This window comes from Thunnus albacares, chromosome 19 (genome assembly GCF_914725855.1).
Source record: "Thunnus albacares chromosome 19, fThuAlb1.1, whole genome shotgun sequence".
Classification (NCBI taxonomy): Eukaryota; Metazoa; Chordata; class Actinopteri; order Scombriformes; family Scombridae; genus Thunnus; species Thunnus albacares.
In genome coordinates this window covers 5,110,009-5,130,236 of record NC_058124.1, presented here as the reverse complement: position 1 = coordinate 5,130,236, position 20,228 = coordinate 5,110,009, and the positions used below count along the sequence as shown (strand labels likewise).

The 20,228-nt window shown below is 41.4% G+C and overlaps 1 protein-coding gene across 2 annotated transcripts in view; it reads right to left on the bottom strand.

Annotated features, from left to right (window-relative positions):
- arid1ab (AT rich interactive domain 1Ab (SWI-like)) overlaps positions 1 to 20,228 on the bottom strand; it is a 67,755-nt gene that overhangs the window by 34,958 nt on the left and 12,569 nt on the right. Inside the window, exon 1 of one of the 2 annotated variants that reach the window (XM_044335183.1) lies at positions 17,520 to 18,994. The exons of the other annotated variant lie outside the window; for it this stretch is intronic. Coding sequence (XP_044191118.1) covers positions 17,520 to 18,413 — 894 coding nt within the window. The 5' untranslated portion in view covers positions 18,414 to 18,994. Of the gene's footprint in view, positions 1 to 17,519; positions 18,995 to 20,228 lie in introns of those variants that run through there. 2 annotated transcript variants of the gene reach the window in all.

Below are 20,228 nucleotides of genomic sequence, written 5' to 3'. Positions count from 1 at the left end.
GGTTGTGTTACTACGATCCCTAGGGTCATTACCGACCGCACCGTTGGGGGGGGAGGGAGGGAGGGAAGTAACAGGCCCCGGTAGACACTCTCCTGTGACCTCTAATGCACTTTTAACCCCAGTCTGCAAGGAAGGACACCATACCCCCCCCCCCCCCCCCCCCCCCCCCCCCCCCCCCCCACGCCCCCCCCCCACCTGACATCATACCACGATGGGAGACCTCACAACACAGTCAGTCTGGAGATGGCTGGTGGACAAAACTGAAGCAAACCTCACCTTGTTGCTGGTTTTCGATCCAATTCTAACAGCGGCATTGGTCCAATTACGGCAACAATAACAAAAAAAAAAAAAATCCACATTCTCACACACAAAGCTGGAGAGACTTTCAGCGGACAGAAATATGTTATAGCTCTTTCCTAACGAGCTGCTTAAGCAGTTAGACGGAGCCTCCCGTGCCATCCGTAAAGTGCGCCGCCGAGGCCCGAATCGCTCCGCTAACGTCCTCCAATCCACATGAAAAATGACTAACATGCTAACAAACTACAGAACAGCAACACTAAAAAGGTAAAAATCTATTTCTCATTTGGACGAAATCTCTCAGCGACGACCGGGCCATAAAACAATCAACCTTTTTTTTTTTTTTCCCCTCACCGATTTCGGTCGATATTTTTTTTTTTTAGCCGGCAGTGAGGATATTTCTACACCAGCTTGTATGCCCGCTTTTCCATTAAGGAGCCTGACAGCTCGGGCCTCTCTCGGCGGGGAGAGAGAGAGAGAGAGAGAGAGCTGGAAAGTAAAGCTTGGCTACAATCAGTGTTTCCAGCTCCCCGAGCCACGTGGAGAATCGGCACCGACGCTCCCAAAACAACCACTCATCTCGTTCTCATGTCTCACTGAACAACCGCTCTAAAAAGATGTTTGTTGCTGCCGTCGTTTGACCAGGTGAGTTTATCTTAAAGCCGTCGTCTCTAGAATTAGATGAAAGCAGCTGATAATCTGAACCAATATTCACTCAGTTTCAAAATAGTGAAATAACATTGTGATAATTCTGGAGGAAAGAGGATGAAAAAGACTTGAAAAAAGCATTATTTAGACATTCAGTGGAATGAATATAATAGATTTTTTTTTTAGTTGGGTTGCTTCAAGGATAATTCTGCTTTATCACTTTATCTGCTTTATTTTCATAGTTATCCTTTAAGGCATGTTTCACCACTGAAACTACCAAATCCCCACAACATATATGTGGAAAACATCCAGTCAGGGCTGAAACTAACTTCAACTACTTTTTCCATTAACACATTTTGATCATTTTGTCTTTAAAAATGTGAGAAAATACTGAAAAATGTGCATCACAATTTCACAAAAACCTCAAGGTCACTTCTTCAAATTGCTTGTTTTCTATCCAATAATATTGCTCGAGCATTTTTTTTTTTTTTTTTTTTTGCTTGAAGCTTAAAACGACTAATCAATTCTCAAATAGCTACAACTCAATTTTCTCTTGACTGATTAAATCCACTAACCGTCACAGCTCTAAACTAGTCTCAAAAAAAGATGCTATAACGCTGATAAAGTCGTCGTAACGGCTTTCAAACTATGTGGTCTGCAGCTCTGCGTAAATCCCTGAAGAATCCAGGATGTTGAACTTGCTCAAGAGGTCTTGTTTTTTTTTTTTTTTACTCCTCAACCTCATTTGGTCATGTTAACACATCTGTGCGCTGCAGGCTGGGGAGATAACTCCGGCCAGTCTACTTGCTCAGGCCTTCATTGATCTGTTTACCAGATTTTCCTCGCATTTCTTAAGTTGTTCGCATCTGACACACCATTACACATCCTCCTCCAAGATCCCAGAGAGCTAGCGTGCATGTGTTTATGTGTGTGTGTGTGTGTGTGTGTGTGTTTTAACCACACAAAACAACCTCTGCTGCATCTTGTGTATAGAGGTCAGGGGCAGCAGAAGGCTCTGTTCTTCTTTCTTTTACTTATAGGATGAATGGCTCTTTAGAAGGATGACGCAAAGGCTCAAGTGCTGCTGCTGTTGAGTAAGTGAGACCTTGAGCATCTGAATCATAACCAATGAAATTATGATTAAAAGTTGTATTACGCTACAGATACAAGGCAGGCAAAACTACAGATAGAAGGATTTATGTGCATCTAAAAAGGAGCAACATATTTCAAAGTGGAAAAAAAAAAAAAAAAAAACAAGTGAATGTTAAAGCTTCACTTCATTTTAATATGGAAAAACGTGTTATTCATTGGTTCAAGGCATGGGTTTGACGGTTTCGGATGTATCATAGGAAAATGTCAGGGGTTGGAGGTGGTGGTGAGGGTTAGATAGAGTCAGTGGAAAAATGATAAGGCATGCGGCGCTACTGGGTGGATAGCAGGTCTGAGTCTCTGTGTTCTGGCGTTAAAAATTACAAGAATCAACACCTGACGAGCAACCAAAACAAGCTAACAAGCTAACAGGCTAACGAGCTATCTCGTGCCGATTTGACATCCCGCAGCAACAGTGTGGAACTTCTGAAAGGAGAAGTAACATCTTCGTTATTTTTGCTCCTGAAAAGTTGAACTCAAAAGCTATAAAATGTACTCTTGTTGTGTTGCTGCAGCCTTACCTGCTCCTGCTAGTTTACAGTGGCTAACGTTAACTCGTGTTAGCAAACGTTTGACATATACCGCTGTAACATTTCTCTATTAGTTGGTGGACTTTCAGTGTGTTTACATGCTCTCAGTAGCCAGATTAGAGAAACCAGGTTATCTGGGTATTACTCTCTACTTGTGTTACTGTTAGGCTATTTTTAATATTCACCATTATTCTGCATTTGTGTACAACATTAAAATAAGTAAATAAGACAATAGAGAGTCTAGCAACAAGCTAACAAGTATCAGAGAGTAATTATGTAACCTATACTGCAAAAAAGTCCAAATATTGCAATGTTATTTTCCATGAATATTATTCAACCATAAATCTAAATACAAATACTCTCTTTTGCATATGATCATGAGATAACATGTAGGGAGATTCCGTGATACACACAGATCAAAAGACAGATGAAAAGACTTGGCAGAAACCCACTCATGTCTTACTGAAACTGTCTCAGCTTAAAAGGCTGAGTTTTGTTCCAAAAAGGCCGATGGTATTTTTTAAAATGGGGTAAATTAAACACATTTGAAATCAATAATATAATACTAGTCATTGTTTGCTCAAGAATTTTAGTTATCAAATGGTTTTCAGATGTAGACTTTAATTAAAACCTTGAATATTATCAGAAACTCTTCAACATCTCTCAATTCAGGTTAAGACCTGAGTGGAATACTGGTCACGTCTATAATAAATATATGACTAATATTTTGTAAAAAAAAAAAAAAAAGGAACACTCTTTTTATGAGAAGGCTCAAACAGTCGTGTCATATCTCAGCACAGCTTAAAGCTTTATAACCAACTTTGCTCACAGAGCAGCAGAGTCTCAAACACCAACGCTGGATGGCAACTCAACCCACAACACTGCACTGTCTCTCTCTTTTTTTTTCTGCTCAGTCATCTAATCAATTTCTGAAGGAAACTCCTCCCCTCCCCTTTTTTTTTTTCTCTCTCTTCCATAAAAAAAATAAATAAATAACCACAATTAGCACATGGCTAATCTGCATAGAGGAAAGCCAGAGCACTCTTGGCAGAAGAGGTTGCACTGAGTATATTGTGTCATGACTGGGCTGCTGGTGGATATTGCAACTATTCAAAACTGTGTGTGTGTGTGTGTGTGTGTGTGTGACATGGGGATGTGGGTAGGGATTTGTAAGGGGTTGGGGAGGGTGGGGTGGGAGGGTCTGGAGCAGTGCCTGAGAGCAGAGCTGGAGTCTACGGGGCCGAGCGGAGCAGATGGACCGGGGAGGGGGGGGTGGAGGGGGGGGGGGCAGACGATAAACAACTGCTGCTAATTTAATCCGCCACGCGGCCACATGGCCTCGGCTCGGCACACACACCATTGTTCTGCGTTAAAGCCCCTCGACACGCAACACACGCCGGCTAAGGCCGCCCTCATATGGTGGCGGAGTCTACACACACACACACACACACACACACACACACATCGCATGTCAAAGACGGACAGGATATCCTACACTAGACCACAAATGTCAATTTTAGGGGTGAGATTGTTTCTAAGGGGCGAGCCGAGTGAATCAGTGCACTTTGGACTTAACAGCTTACTTCACATTAAAAGCTGTTATCCACGTTCACAGTGGGAGCTGCCCAGTACGACCACTCTTTCACCGTTTAAGCTTTCAACACATACGCCGCACAAGTGAAGGGTTAAGTACCTCGCTCCAGGACAGGGACAGTGTTCCTCATTCACTTTCTCCTTTTTACTTTTTCCCCCCAGCTAGATGAGCACTTATGATGGAGATTTCTAGACTGAAGAAAAGCAGAATAACTTGAAACTAAACGTAGAGGTTGATCATCTTCAGAGAGAGCAGGAAGGGAACCTGAGTGCTTCCTTGATACCTACTGACATGTATCTGTATTACTAAGTACAAAAAAACTTACTTGAATTAGAATTAATTAAAAAAAAAAAAAAAGCCCATCACAATTTCCTAGAGCCAAAAATGAAATATTCAAATTGTGCTCATGTTGTCCAAGTTTTCAGTTCACTATACTTTACAACACAAAAACTCACTAAAAGTCTCACATTTGAGGATCTGGACCAATCAAATGTTTCACATGTTTCTGCTTTAAAAAGTGACTTCAATGATTGATCTGATTATCAAAATAGTTGGTGATTAATCTTCTGGCAATCAACTTATCGATTCATTGACTAATCTAAATCTACAGCACTCTTTTTTTTTTATATATACTTATTCTTTGATCAATTCCTGATATCGATCCAAGTTTTGGACTGTGCTTTATTCAGGAAAAGTTCCTGTGTGGCTGTTTTTGTTTACACGACATCTGAGAACTTTTTGATAAATGGAAAATGGGGGTTTGTAGAACATTTAGAAAATTGTTGAAAAAAATTTCAAATGCTACCCAGCCCTAACAGGAACTATGTGCAATAAATACCAACTGACCCACATAAATAATGACCAGGAACAGACCAAGGCTGCAAAGTTACCCTTTACATACCCATACTGTCAAACATCATTTAAAAAAAAACATGTTACTTTAACAATTCTTTTTTTTAAACTTATCAATCCTTGTGGAGGGAGTTGCACATTCTGTAAGTATTTCCCTTTTTCACAAACAACGACCACACCAAAACACACAGCACGGCCACAGCTGCAATAGCACTGAGACTCTCTTACAGCTGCCATAAAGCATTAAAACAATCCAAACCACTTGTTAAAATGGACTTTTAAGGAAAGCTAACGTGTAGCCAACTGGTGTGAAGATCCATACGTGAGAGCTTAAGTAAAGAAGAAACCGAGAAGCTAGGGAAAGAAAAAACAACAACAACAACAAACAAAAAAAAAGCCGTGTTCTCAATTAGGCAATTAGTGTGCCTTCCCACTGCATCAGCCTTCCAAGTTCCAACTTAGCGCTGACCGCTGCATGACTCTGGATAAAAGCGAGGAGGCACTGGGTTGGGTAGAGGGGGTGGCAGCCCGCGCCTGCTGCTGGTGCTATCTTCCACGCCGAGCAGAGGCAACAGCACCCTACTCGCCCAGATGTTCACCCAGCTGTTCCGAGGAATTCAAAAGATGTTGAGGGAAGAGAGAGAAGAAGGGAGTTCGCACACTGAGATGACAAAAAATCTGCTCTCACATCTCTGAGAAATGAGGGGGGGAAACAAAGCTTTTCCAGGGCTATCTGAGGTTAATAAGAGCAACGGAAAACAACAACAACAACAACAACAACACATAGACGGGAGGTGAAGAGCACTGATCTGCACCTGTATGAGGCTGCTGTGTGCTTTGAAAGAGTAAAAATCTACAACGCTGCTGGAAAGTTACCTTACATTTCTGGGCAACTTACTGCCAAGGGCAAGCAGCCAAATGTAGATGTCACATGACACATATTCCCAGGTCACATCAAATTGAGTTTGCAAAAATTTTTTTTTTAAAGAGGAAGAGGTTATATCTGCTATCTTACACTGACACTCCTACAGTCATACAGGGAGAAATTAATTGTAGAGGTCAGACATCAATTATAAGTCAATTAATGGCGATGTAGTTTGACAAGGTTAAGGTCCGCTCTCTAGCTTTGTTTCTAAGAGTTTTGAACCACGTCTCATGATGTAGTTTGAAGACTGTGAGAGGTTGAAAGCTCTGGAATAATCTAGTAAGTGGACCTGTGACAGATACAGTACGTGATATCTGTAACATATAACCAAATTTAAAACTTAGCAAAAAAAAAAAAAAAAAAAAAAAGTTTCAGATTTCTTGCCCAAAGTTAGCTTAGGACAGAGCAAAGCTAGATGTTTCCACTTGTTTAAAGTCTTTATGCTAAGCTAAACTAATTGCCTGCTGGCTGTTGCTTCATATTTAGCATGTGGTCATGACAGTGGTGTAGATCCTCTAATCTAACTCTCTGCAAGAAAGCAAAGAAACGTATTTCCCAAAATGTTGCAATATTCCTGTGTGCAACGCCAAAATAAAGCAGAAACAGCTCAAATTAATGCATCAATTTATGAGGAGAATTTAGTGAAGTACCAGCGCACAGTTAAAAAAAAAAAAAAAAAGCCCTTTAAACTGTAGTTAAGACAGTTCAAAACCTCACAACATGTTTCCTGCCTTGAGAAAGAACCAAATTAATTTCTATGGCAGCTTGCTGAGACTGTCCAGTTGTTTCACTGATAATAAAGAAAGAGGGCTGCCTGCTGCCTGGCCTGTCAGTGTGATGTTGAGGTTGGAGGTACAAGAGAGTGAACATTTGCCCTGACTGCCGCCTGTCAACCTGTCAGGCCAAACTTATATTTCCTGGTGACAGTCGTCGATTCCTCGGGAGCGAGACGGGGTGAGGGATGTTCGGACTGCGAGCGGAGAGCAGGGGGCCGGTGGGCACAGAGCATACTGTGGTGATAAACGCTGGATGGCGAAGCAGATGTTCATCATCTGTGTTCATCACGCAGTGGAATTATAGCAAGCATAGACATAGTGATGTATGCTACACCTGCATACACAATAAAAACTGACTTTTTTTGCCTTCTACTCTAATGGTGAAGAAACATGATTGTACAAAAAAAAAACAGTAAAATATGAATATTTTTGACAACAGCTGAGGAATCAGATTCATTTTTTTTTTGTTACCAGCCGAAATTGTTGCACTGAGTGCTGAACGCTGTCAAGCAGTGTCCCAAATTAACTTCTTGACTCACCTGCCAAGAGGACTGGTAGATGAAAAAAGCATATTTTTACCAGCAAAATTAATAAATTGCCTTTTTGTGTCACATATACATTAGTTTCAGTACATTTCATGTTGATAATAAGGTGTTATATTGAATACAAACTTAAAGGGGGCATGAAACGTGCATGTTTTAGCACCGGTAGCGCCCAAATATATCAGAAAAACACCTTTTAAACAGTTGTTAAAACCACAGATATGACTAATTTATTTTGATAATTTCTACCTAGCTACCTAGCTAGCAAGCCGCCATTTTGGAATGACATCATTGCCTGCATAATGGGGTTGGTTGGTTCCGTTGGTGAGTGAAGACTCTTATTTTTTTTTTTATTAACATCTAGTTTCTATTCTGGTCTTTACTTTGGGTGCTGTTATTGTTCCTACTACTAGATTCTAGAGACTTGTTATCAACTGACTGTGTCTACAATACATGTTCAGTAAAAGGCAAAAGCTAGACTAGACAGAAATATTGAAAAATAGTAGTGCGTAAATATATTGTTTGGTCTACTGCCGCTACTGTTGGTGTTATGGATATGTCCTTCATGAATAAAATAGGGTGGCAGGTGTTCATTTCACTTATATTATGTCTGGTCAGTTTCGTTACTCTTTGATCATGTAGTTCCAGATTTAAATCTAAATTTTGTCTATTTCGGACTATTTATTTTATTTAAACAAACTTAATGTCCTGCTGCTTGTGTTTAGACAACATTTAACATTTGAGAGCTTTGATTTGTTTTGTTCATTGAACAAAAGAGTTTTAAAGGAAAAACATGTCTACATTCTAAAAAATATCTTTTGCCACCAGCGCCAAAACTTCGACAATCAAGCAGCTAATAAGTTTCGATTAATTTCAAACAACGCTCGGCCGCTTGACTTCCTCCTCATTTACATTTTGAGTCACATCCAAATTAATTTCTTCTAATAACTTCATAAAACATCCCATGATGCTTATTTGAGAGCCCGGTGTGAGTACAGAGTAAGAGCGGCCATCCCGCTCGGGTCACATGACTACTTCTGGGAAGAAAAAAAAAAAAAAAAAAAAAGCCTCTCCTGCTCACAGATAAGCCACTTGATGCGTTAGCGGGCAGCGACGCCTCTGTCAGCAATGAATGCAAAGACAGTGATCGGTTACATCACGTTGCCGAGACTCGGCTCGCCCTGCCGAGAAGGATGCTTATTCAGGCTGACCATTGGCACCCTGGACGACCCATTACGATAAGTGTGTCACTCACTACTATGCCAAAAATACCCTGGCTACTGAAAGAGGCGAAGCCACTTAAGGACCTGGCTGGGTCACCGGCTGCCTCATGGTTAGAGTCACAACTGACACTGACGTCACACACACACACACACACACACACACAGCTCCGCACACATGAAAACATGCTTGGTCATAATGTGAATCATAGCCCAGTCATTTAAAAGTAATATCGAGTTTGTACAGTGTAGCACGCCTGTCCGCTTTTCACTCAATCTACAGGAAAAAGGAAGTTGTTTTTGTTTAAGCGGCAGTGATTCCAACATGCTTTTCAGGCCTCGCTTAGAAAACGAACCAGCGGTGAACTGGACTGGTGAGACCTTTTGGGGGACTGTTAGTTCGCTGTCTCTCATTGACAAAAAACAGCCCCGCATGGTGCTCGGCCATGCAAATGTTCAGGTCGAGAGAGGAACATGCCAACAACAGTTACTGCTTTTTCCACAGCTATGCCACCATCCCATCCACATGTATCACAACCAGAGTCTGAATTTAGCATCAGCCGGGCAGCAGATACTGGTCAAATGTGTCTTTGGTGCATAAATCATTGTCACCTGCCGCACACAGGCCAGAAACAATGACATTAAATAGCCTTTTTTGTTGTTGCTTTTGTCTGTGAAACTTTGTTCCTGCTGACCAACAGCGGCTCTCTCTTTTTTTTTTTTTTTTTTTTTTTTTTTTTTTTAAACCATGAGCCGATCAAATCAAAACTAAACAATGGCTCTGGATCAAACGAGCTGCTAGCTGGCCGCCTGGTACGCTGCTGCACAGAAAGAGGTGGCATCTAAACATGTGGAAACACTGTCAAATCCTATGATAAATGTACATTAATTATTCAGGCCACTTCAAAATATATATTGGCAGCTGTAAAGTTAAATATGCCATATCAATTTGAACTCTTGTCTGTTGCTGTAGTGTTGTGCAGTAGAGCAATATGTGAAGGGTTGCTACTAATCATTATGTTTACCTTACCAGAGAAACTAATTGTGTCTACCAACAGTCCAAAATCCATAAGGGATTCAATTTAAAGCTGCAACTGATGTTTATTTCCATTATTGATCGGCTTATTTCCTAGATCAGAAATACAGACAAATGCTCGTCACAATTTCACAGAGCCCATGCTGACATTTTTAAATGTCTTATACTGCCACTTTCACTTTTTTTTTTTTTAAGAGCTGTAAATTTAATTTCACATTTTACAGTCAGTCTCCTGCTGTAATAATTTGAGCCAATAGTCTAAAAAAAATATGTTCAATCTACTATCATAGCAGATGGGGGTGAGCATGGGGAAACAAGAGGGACATGTGGAGCCATTATCAGTGATTATTTTTGAATTTTTGTTTAAAAAAAATTACTAAAATATTGTTGGTCGATAAAGAGCAAACTGGTTGTTTTGTCAGGCCAACAGCAGCCAATAGAAGACAAAGATACTGAAACTGATGTCATAGACGACCGAAACATTCACATTTGAAAAACTGGATCAACTTTCAGCTCATTTCAGACAAATTGATCCTTTCAGGTCAAGTTTACACTGACAAACACTCAGAGAAGCAGCAAATCTCCACATCTGACACGTTAGAACCAGACAATCTTTTTCTATTTTATCTTCTGAAAATGACCAACATTGTTTCTATTAATCGACTAATTGATTAATAGACTAATCATGTCAGCATTGATCCATCACTAGTTTTCTAAGATTAGTTTAGTCTGCACAGGTTTTTGCCCTGCTTGCTCTAAGTGCACTCTACAGCAATGCACAATGCACATTTTACATTTAATTTGCACATTAATAGCAATGTCTTGCATTAAAGTTTAAAATTCTATTTTTACTCTACTTATTTATTTAGTATAGTACTATATATATATATATATATATATATATATATATATATATATATATATATATATATATATATATATATATATATATATATATGAGATATGGTAATTCATATCCACACACATCTCATTGTGTGCATTTTTGTAAGCTACGTGTGTTTTTTGTCATTTATGTGATTTCTGGAACACAGAAATTTCCCTTTGGGGATAAATAAAGTTTCTCTCTCTAGGTTGAAATTGTGCATACCACATTAGGCAAAACAGAAAGCAAGGCTATTACTAGAGGGCACAATCCACAACAACACACGCCATGATTGAGTTCCACAAAAGTCATAAAGAGAGAAAACAAACTGTTCCTCATGTGCTTACGTTCCCCTTTTTCCTCTTTATATATGAGCCATTGCCACTGTGTTTTTTTTTTTTTTACAGAGAGCAAAGGTGAGTGCTGCATGAGAGCTGGGAGGAAGCATCATTCTCTACCTCCTAGTATCATCAACTGCACCCATTTAAAGGTTAACCACTTTATTCCATAAAGCCTCCGTCATACGTCATGTAAATGAAGTCTGTAGTCTCACGCGGGCTCAGAGAAGGATATTACTATGCTAATCTGGAGCATTTTAGAAGGTAAATGTCAAAAGAAATGAATTACCTTTACATTCCAGAGTGCCCCGGCGCAATATCCTAACTTTGACATTTGTCCGTAGAGCAACTTGTTTTCCCCCCCCGATGTATTTCCAATGTGCAACACTGGGCTCAGGTGTTCCTCAATACTTCAGTCATTTGCACCAGCTTGTGGAATGGTGATCCCCCCCCCCAAACTTGTGGCTGGATACCTGAAATCTATGAGCGCCTTCTCTATTCTGCTCAGTATTGAGAATTGGTAGGGGTAATTGAGGGGTCTCAAGGATGAAGCTACCGAGGAAATAACAGTGAACTGTGGAAAAAGGCAGAGTTTGAAAATGTAACACTGTCTGTGCTTGTCAGCGGGATGAAAGACTGATGTTACTAAGGGAAGACGGATGGCTGGTGACACGTGGAGTAAGAGCAGGTCAGAGAGACTCCTGAGGCAGTGGCAGAGAGACACACACACACACACACACACACACGCACACACAAAACGCAACGACCACCAAGTAACTACCGCACTTTAAAAACACAAATACACACAGCTGTCAGGGGCAGACGAAGATCATTCACAAAACTCCCACCACCACCCCTCCTCCCCTGGGTATCACTGACACCGTTTCTCCCTCATACCACACACCATCCAGCTTCACACACACACACACACACACACACACACAGTGCCGGGAGGCAGCATGCTGTCCATGTGGCCTGTGGAGAATCATTACTCAGCAGTGCAACGCTAAAGAGCCGAGAGTGAACTTCCTTTTTGAATGCTCTGTGTTCCTCTTCTCCACGCCCCCCCCCCCCCCCCCCCCCGCAACACAGACTCTAAACAGTAGCTGGAAGTTGTTCTGTATGTTTTCTTGGAAGCATATTTTGTGTTTACTGAATACGAACAATTAACAAAGTGTAGAGACAGCAGCTGTCAAAGAACAGCGTAACGCTTTCTAGTGACTGCATACAGGTTGATATTTAACTGCTCTGTCCACATATGCGACCTTATTAAACTCTAAAACAACTATTATTAATGCGTCGTTTCAAATACTGATATAATTGTCAGTTAAAGCTGCAACTAACCATTATTTTCTATTTCAATCTTTTCTCAACTGTTTGGTCGATTGTCCAAAACCCAAAAGATATTCAGTTCACTATCATATACGGAGAAGAAGAAGCCTCAAATCTGCATATGTGCAACATTTTCGCTTGGAAAATAATCAAAATAGTTGATTCATTTTCTGCTGATCGCCTCGTTAAATAACTGTAGTCACAACCCAGAATCACAGCTTGAATCGGCAATTATTTGAGCATCATTTTAAATACAAAAAGTGTCAGTGAAAGTCTTTCTTCTTCTTCACATTTAAGCTTGTAACAATTACTTTCATGATTAATCTGCCAATTTTTATATTGATGAATCAGTTTGTCAATAAAATGCATCATCACAATCACCCAGATGACCTCTTCAAGTTCACTTATTTGTCCAAAAAATATCAGTTTACTATGTTTGAAAACTGAAAGAACCAGAAAATATTGCATTTGAGAAACAATGAACCAATTATCAAAACTGTTGCTGGTAAATGTTCTGTTTGATCGACTAATTATTTCAGCTCTACTTATAATCACATTTAAATCTTGTGATTATATTTAAACTTCAAACCAGTTTGTTGGAAAGTTGCACCCCTCCCACAATAAACTTTCCAGTCCGATCTCAAACTAATGACACATTTAGCGTAGCTCTAATGTACTAACTAAGGGCCTCTTGTCTGTATTAGTTCTGCTTTTTGAATCACATTGCGTAGCCAGGCAAGACATTTGCTCTCTTCGATATTAAATATATTCCACCTTCATTACTTTTGACACAATAAAGCTGTCATGAAACTGTTGATTTGTAAGCTTACTTTCCAATTTGTAGTACAACAGCAGCAGCAGCAGCAGCAGCAGCAGCAGCAGCAGCGGAGGAGCGGAGGTGCGGAGCCATGTGTGCGTCTATTAGCAGCAGTCAATTTAATAAGTAACACCCTAGGTTTGGTGTTTTTCATTAGGTTTTTTAACTGTGGGAGCTTTCCAAAGAAATATTTACAGATTGGTTTCGATTATGATTTAATTCAAACTCAATTTGGGGAAGTCAGCCTTGCAGAGCTGCGGGGCATCCCTGATGGCTCACTCCCATGTGTTAGGCGAGGGGAAACACCTGGTGTTATACTATCCAAAACAACCGCACTACAATCCACTTCAGAGTATTTTGTTGTTTGTGTGCGAGGCATGATGGAAACCCATAATATTATCCCTCACCCACCTCTCAATTAACGCATTAATTCATCTTCAGCAGGTGGCCCAAGGCAGGTGAATGGCTCCATAAAAATCACCCGTCGAATCATTACCGGCGATATATCCGCCAATTAAAAGGCCAATCATGCTGCCGTTAATGAATGGAGAGTTGAAGCATTTAATAAACGCTGCTAAAATACAGCTACTTATCACGGACGGCTCTTCTGCAGAGACTGGCCAGTAAAAAAAAGAAAAAAAAAAAAAAAAAAAAAAACCTCCACCTGAACTTTGGTCTACTGGCTGCCACATCAAGCTCTGCAGTCAAACATCAAACATACAACAAGTCCTCTGACTGAACATAATGTGCACATAGCGGTGGCCTTGTGTGACACATTCCCGTCATGATCGGTCAACGGTAAAAAAAAAATCCCAAAAAAACTATTCACCTCACCTTTCTGTCTGTTTGCCCTGAGTGTGAGGTTCTATCCTGCAAGAACATCTGGGATAACGTGGGTTAAATTGACGCGTTTGTTGTGGAGATGTTACCTCCGCCGACGTCACCGACGCAAACTCCTGCTAAAGCTGCGGAATAGCGATTCGGCCTTTCCCGGTTTAGTGACACTAATGAGGTTCCGAGACGGCGAAAAATACAGTTTCTGCTGCTGTTCGGTGTTCTTAACAACCTAAATGTTCAATTACTTTCCCAGACACTCTTCCTACACTTCTACAATAAGACAAAGCTGATGCTATTTTAGCAAAGAGCTGCTCATTACCCCCCTGAAAGCACATTAGGCCCATAAGAAAAACCTACACTGATGATAATCTACTGAAGAAATCATGCATAAGGAAGACGGGACAGACGGACATCAATCCTCTTGCTCTTATCCATATCAGAAGATATAGATATGGTTTCAAGGATGTGTACACAAAGAAAGCTTGTTTGAAAACTACTCTGACCACATCACCGTAAAGTATGAAGCCCTTTAACGGCAACACGGTGCTGTCACTAACACACCCTGTCATCAACATCATTATGCCACTAAATTCAAGAAAAAACTGCATATTCATGCTCATGTTGCTTTCTGAGACACTTAGAAGTTCCAGCGACAAGAACAATATGCTCCTTTTGTTAGCTTGTTGTCCTGTTCTCCATTTAGAGTTGTGAACCAGGAAAAGGTGTAAAGCACTGATTCAGTAGAAGTGCTACTAAGACAACAACCAGTACTGACGGTTCATAAAGACCAGAGCAACTCACATACACTGATCCTTAGAAGAAAACCTCTCTGCCTTCTCTAAACTGAAGTCTGTTGAGAAAAAATAATAATCAGAGGAACTCATTTAGAGAAGTCATGATTATTACTAAATACACAATGTCAATAAAAAAGAACATATCCCATGTGGTCATCTAAGTAGTCTCGCTAACAAACCTGACACTAAAGAAGAGCTTCAAGTGAGAAAAGTATCTTTTCCACACTGGCTGAGATGCTGTCAGTTCACCCTGTTTGCTAGGATTTAAAGCTAGCCTCAGGTACGGACACAGGAAGTGACAAATTGCAGCTAAGGAGGGAAAAACAACTTATCTGCTAAACAGCAGTGAGTAACATACCCTTCATAGAAAGACAGACACACCAGCAAGATATTTCTCACCACTTTTTGATAGATTTGTGTATGAAGCATCACGGATCAGCCGTTTAATTAACATGACCATGATGTTTGCGGGCGGCCGGGCGTTAAGTTGCGGGATTTCTGTACATTTAGATGAAAGTGTTTAAATTCTTTTGACAGACATCAATCAGACAGACGTGCTAATGTGCATCCTGTGCAGGTTGAAGCGTCCGCAATTTACCTTTTTGTGATGCAGCGAAGCGGAGGACGAACTGAGTGAAAAGCTTGTACTTTTAAAAGTTTAAAGCAACAAGTGGAGGGAACGCTTCTCCAGATGAACACGTTGTCCTCAGTGATCACCCTTTAGCCAGAAATAAAGTGTCTCCTCTCTCGTAGATATTCAATAAATCAACACGCGGTACGACCTCTATCATGACAACAGTATTTTTAGTATATGCCACATGCAAAATTTACCAAAAAGCGAGCACATGCAAGCCCAAATCATCTATCTATCTATATATAGAATGCATAAAAAGTCCTGCCATTAGGGAAAGTCAATCAAATTTCCTCTTATGGCTGCAGATATACAAATAAAATTAATGCACAATTCTTTCCCAAAAGCAATCACATGCCCTATTTATTGGTGAGAATGGTACATATATATGTATACATACAAATGAGGCATCCTTCATCTACCCAAATGTATTTTAATTATAAAAACTTATTATATAATCTGTGTTAAAAGGAACTACACAGCTCATAGATGTTGCCTACAGTATAAATGACACTGATCTGTGGAGTAAAAACACCACGCATGTGTCTGTTATCACTGAGGAGAGAGATGTAGGTAAGCACTGTTGACATGGTTACACTCTCTGCATGTGGAAGTAAATTAGGCTATTGTAAACCTGCTGGGGAAAAAAAAAAAAAAAAAAAAAAAAAAGCTGTGACACTTGGCTGACACCTTGGCTGCTTGTAAACACAACCGGAGCCAGTCCGACACTCTCACGTGGCCACGAGACGTTAGAGCGCACGAGCCTCCTCGGCTCCTGATCTGGAAACAGTGGAAAACACAGTCACACAACGGGGCTACATGACCACACCTACTCTATCTGCTGTACCAGAGTCAGCCGACATGAAGGAGCAGTGCACACAGTGTACCCGAGAGCAAAAAACTTCAGGTGCACGTCTGGGGTCAACGGCTTAAAAAAAAAAAAAAAAAAAAAAAAAAAAAAAAAAAAAAAAGGCAGCAGAGATGTGACTCAGCACATGTGAACTTCAGGTTTAAAAATACAAATAAAAAAAACAATAGCGGATATACATGAGTATTGTCAGCATGCAAATTACTGCAGTGGGAGGAACTGAACAAAATGTGTTCCTAAAATGCTTTCAATAAATAAAAACAATGAGTAAGGTGTTATTCTCAGATGCAATATGTGCTTTCTGGTGTATTTTTTGTTTATATGAGAAAATATTTAAATATATGAATAAATACAAAATGTATAAAGATATTTTAAGACAACACAAATGCAATTAATAGTGTTCAAAATAATATAACATATAGAGAAAATAGAAAGAGGGACTATGTTGTCTTGACACGGTGGAGGAACACATAACTGGGCAGAGGGGGCTGTTTTTCTGCAGCCTTCCATTAGATGCAATTATAAATGGCCGAGAGCAGAGGGATGGGGGAGCCAATCAGATCTCGGCTCGCATGTCAACCTAAGACCAACTGTCTCCTGGCTCTGACAGCAGGATTTTACCTCCATAATTCAAATCCCCAAAGCAAAGGCAATCTTGCACTTTGCCAACTTCAACCAGCGGGGCCGTGTTTACAAGAGCAAAGACACTGAGAAAAGCGGACGGATCCGAACCGAGCCGCAATGAATGAATCCCTCCGTCAGGGATGAAATCAATCGCGGTCACAATCACACTTTGATCCGAGTAAACACTTAGCGGGTGTAATTGTTGCCATTCACTGGACTGTGAGACACATCTCCACCTCACCGTGCAAGCTGCTTTTTAACCGACAGACGGGACCTTTTCTTAATGATTATGCAAATGTTATTTAACGGCTATCGCTGTCATTTGCGTCTTGTTTATTGCGCTGACAGCCGTTGACACAACTTTAATAGCGCTGGTTTGAGCACAACACTTAAATGTAGCGATTTTACCGCGGATTCTTATACCAACAACACAGCACTTTAAATACAAGCAGGCTGAAGAAAGCACTGCGAAGAAATATCACCTTATCTCCCTATGCACACACACACACGCACACACACACACACTTTCCCCTGACAAACTCTTACTCTACTTAGTCAAACTCTTGCCCTGCACCAAGCAGGGACACACACAAACACTCGCAACTCGGAAAAGTTGTTTCTAACAGAATATGCGGCTTGTTTCGCTGTCTAAACACTATTGCAGGGGGTGGTATTGGGAGAAAGAGAGAGGCAGCCATTTTAGAGCTCTTGCTACATAGACAATGGCTGGGCCAATGCAATAATGTGCAACTCCTCAGTGTTTCTTCTGAGCTACTGAGTGACTTTAACTTAGCCAAAGTGTGGCCGAGCAGTGAGTGAAGTTTACCTGGTTTCTGTTTGGAGGCTGTCCAGTGTTTCCCGGGCTCATGGGAGGCGGATGGTGGGTCCTTTGTTGCCAACCCGGATGGACCCCACTATACTGGCTGCTGCCCATGTCTCCTGGTCCCTTGTTGGCCCCTTCCTGATTGTTATAGTCTCCTTGGGGGTAATTCGGGTAGCTCCTGGCAGAGCTAGGGGACGTCAGGAGCTGATTTAAAGTTGGCGTTGACGTAGGTTGTTGGTTCCCCATGTTATACCTCTGGTTATTATAAGAGGCAGCCTGCTTGCCTGGCTGCCCCCCAGCCGCCGGAGACTGGTTGTTACGCGGGGAATTCATGGCCCCGTACCCTTGTCCCTGATAAGAAGTCCTGCTCTGGAACGGGCTGTAGTTGTTATAATGGTTGGGGTAGCCGTGTTCGTGTGAGTTAGCCGGGTAAGGGTCCATCATGCCCGGCCCCGATGCAGCTGCCATGCCAGGGCTTTGTTGTCCGCCATGTTGATGAAAAGGGGCCCGGCTGTAGTGCTGGTTGTAACCGTAAGGAGGTGGAGGAAAGGGGCCCTGGTGGTGGTGGTGGTGGTGGTGGTGGTGTCCCATTCCGGGATGGTTATTCCCTTCGGGCCCGCCTGAATCATTCTGATTACTGCTATTATTATTATTTACCCTGGGCAAATTCCCGTTGCCGTTCTTCATGTCAGGATCCCCTCCTCCCCCAGCATTCCCAGCATCGGTCCCGTCCTGCAGCTCCTTCTGGCCGGGAGATCCGCCGTCAGGTCCCGGTTCCTTATTTTCATGCTGTTTCTCTCCCGGTACCGACTCCTCCTGTGGGTCCCGATCCGGCTTTTTGAGTTCGGATGGCGGGTTAGGGTTGAGAGTGGCGACGCTGGCGACCTGAGCGGCCATGATATCCCTCTCTCTCTCTCCCCCACTCTTTCTCTGCCTCTCTCTCTCAGCACGGCGACTCACTCACAATCAAACTCCGAATAACCATTTAATATAAATACAATTATATTTATAACAACGTACCCGCTGTCCCGGTTCATTCCCTCCCTGTGCCCTCCGCCCGGACCGGTATCCGGTAATCCACCGCGACTCCGTTTAAAGTTAAAACAGAGAGGGGGAAAGTTTGTGAAAGAAAAAATATATAAATACAGAGCCAGGGAAATGAATTTCATCCACACAAGTGTGTGTGTGTGTGTATGTGTGTGTGTTGGAGGGGGGGGGCTTCTGTTACAGAGCGAGAGCTAGAAATCAACCAAACCAGCACGAGGCTTCGCGAGACACAGCCATCTTACCGACCTGTCGCGAGAAAACAAAAACCCGGAGCGGAGTCCTCACAGAGAACTGGATCTGGACTGCGCTCACCGTCTAATAACAACATTGTTTATACCCCAGAAGAGCCATTATTGTAGGTCTAATGCGTTTTAAAACGGAACTCATGCATAAAAATGTCGTAGGATTCGAAAAGCCCTGTTTGTTTGCATAAAGTGGAGGTCATTCTGAGACTAATTAAGTGTTGCATATAGCTGGAAGGCTTATGCAAATAAAGATATACAGCAAAGGGCTGTCTGTAAAAGTGAGTTTATTTCCTTTAGATTTGAAGATATGTATTTTATCTTTTGTGTGTGTGTTCTATACTTTATTTCATTTTATTTAGAGGACCTACACTGGTCATTATTGGTGTATGTAATTTATGCTTGTGTGCCTACATTATATTGATACTCTCTGCTAAACTATGAATGTATGTCATAAATAGCTCTGTCTGCCCAAAGAAGTTAACAGAATTTCATCCATGATTTCCTTAATGACCAAAAAGAGTACTGAATTATTTACATTCAGTTCAAATATGTTGAAAATAGCCACATGCTTTCATATACAAAGCTTTTATCTAACACTGCTAAATGCCACAGACTTCATGTCTACAGTATGATGATGTTATACAATGAATATAATATGTACCTTTCCTTTACCATAATACTATGCCTTGAAGTCAGCCATAAGTTTTTGACCGTTCTGATTACAAAAATTGCTTCATGCATGAGCTGTGTGTTCTTCTTTGTTACAGTCATTTTGTGCACTTTTATCTTATTAGCTCATTAAAGGAGTGGAGCAAACTGGACTACAATGTCATCTTCTGTTAGACTGAGCTAATGGGTGGAAGTGACTGCTTCCATACTGCTGCCATGTGTCGACAACAGCAAATGATGAGAGGAGCGAGTACAGCGGAGGAAAGTAGAGGAAAGCATGAAATTACAACCTGTGCATGTCTGTGCAGTGTGTGTGTGTGTGTGAGAGAGAGAGAGAGAGCGCGAGAGAGAGAGAGAGAGAGAGAGAGAGGATAGAAAAGGAAGAAGGATGGGGGATGGACTGAGCCAGTCACAGAGCAGGAAGTGAAGATACATAAAGAGAAACATTGGTGGTGGAAAAGTGACCATGTATAGTTCACCGATATTCAAAATCACATGTTATCTGTTTAAAGTCAAATCTCATGCCAACACACACACATATACAAGAACGAGACGATATTTGGAGAAGGCTTAAGTCGCCCTATACAATTAATAGGAACAGACACCCTGTGTCTCTCTACCACTCTCTCTCTCCCCACCCCCTTTCTTCCTGCTCTCTGCCTGCCTGCCTCACGCTCTCCTAGCAGCAGCAGCCTTCCCGCTGCCTTCATGTGCTGTCAGAATTCTCAGAATCACACTCTGAGTCAGACAC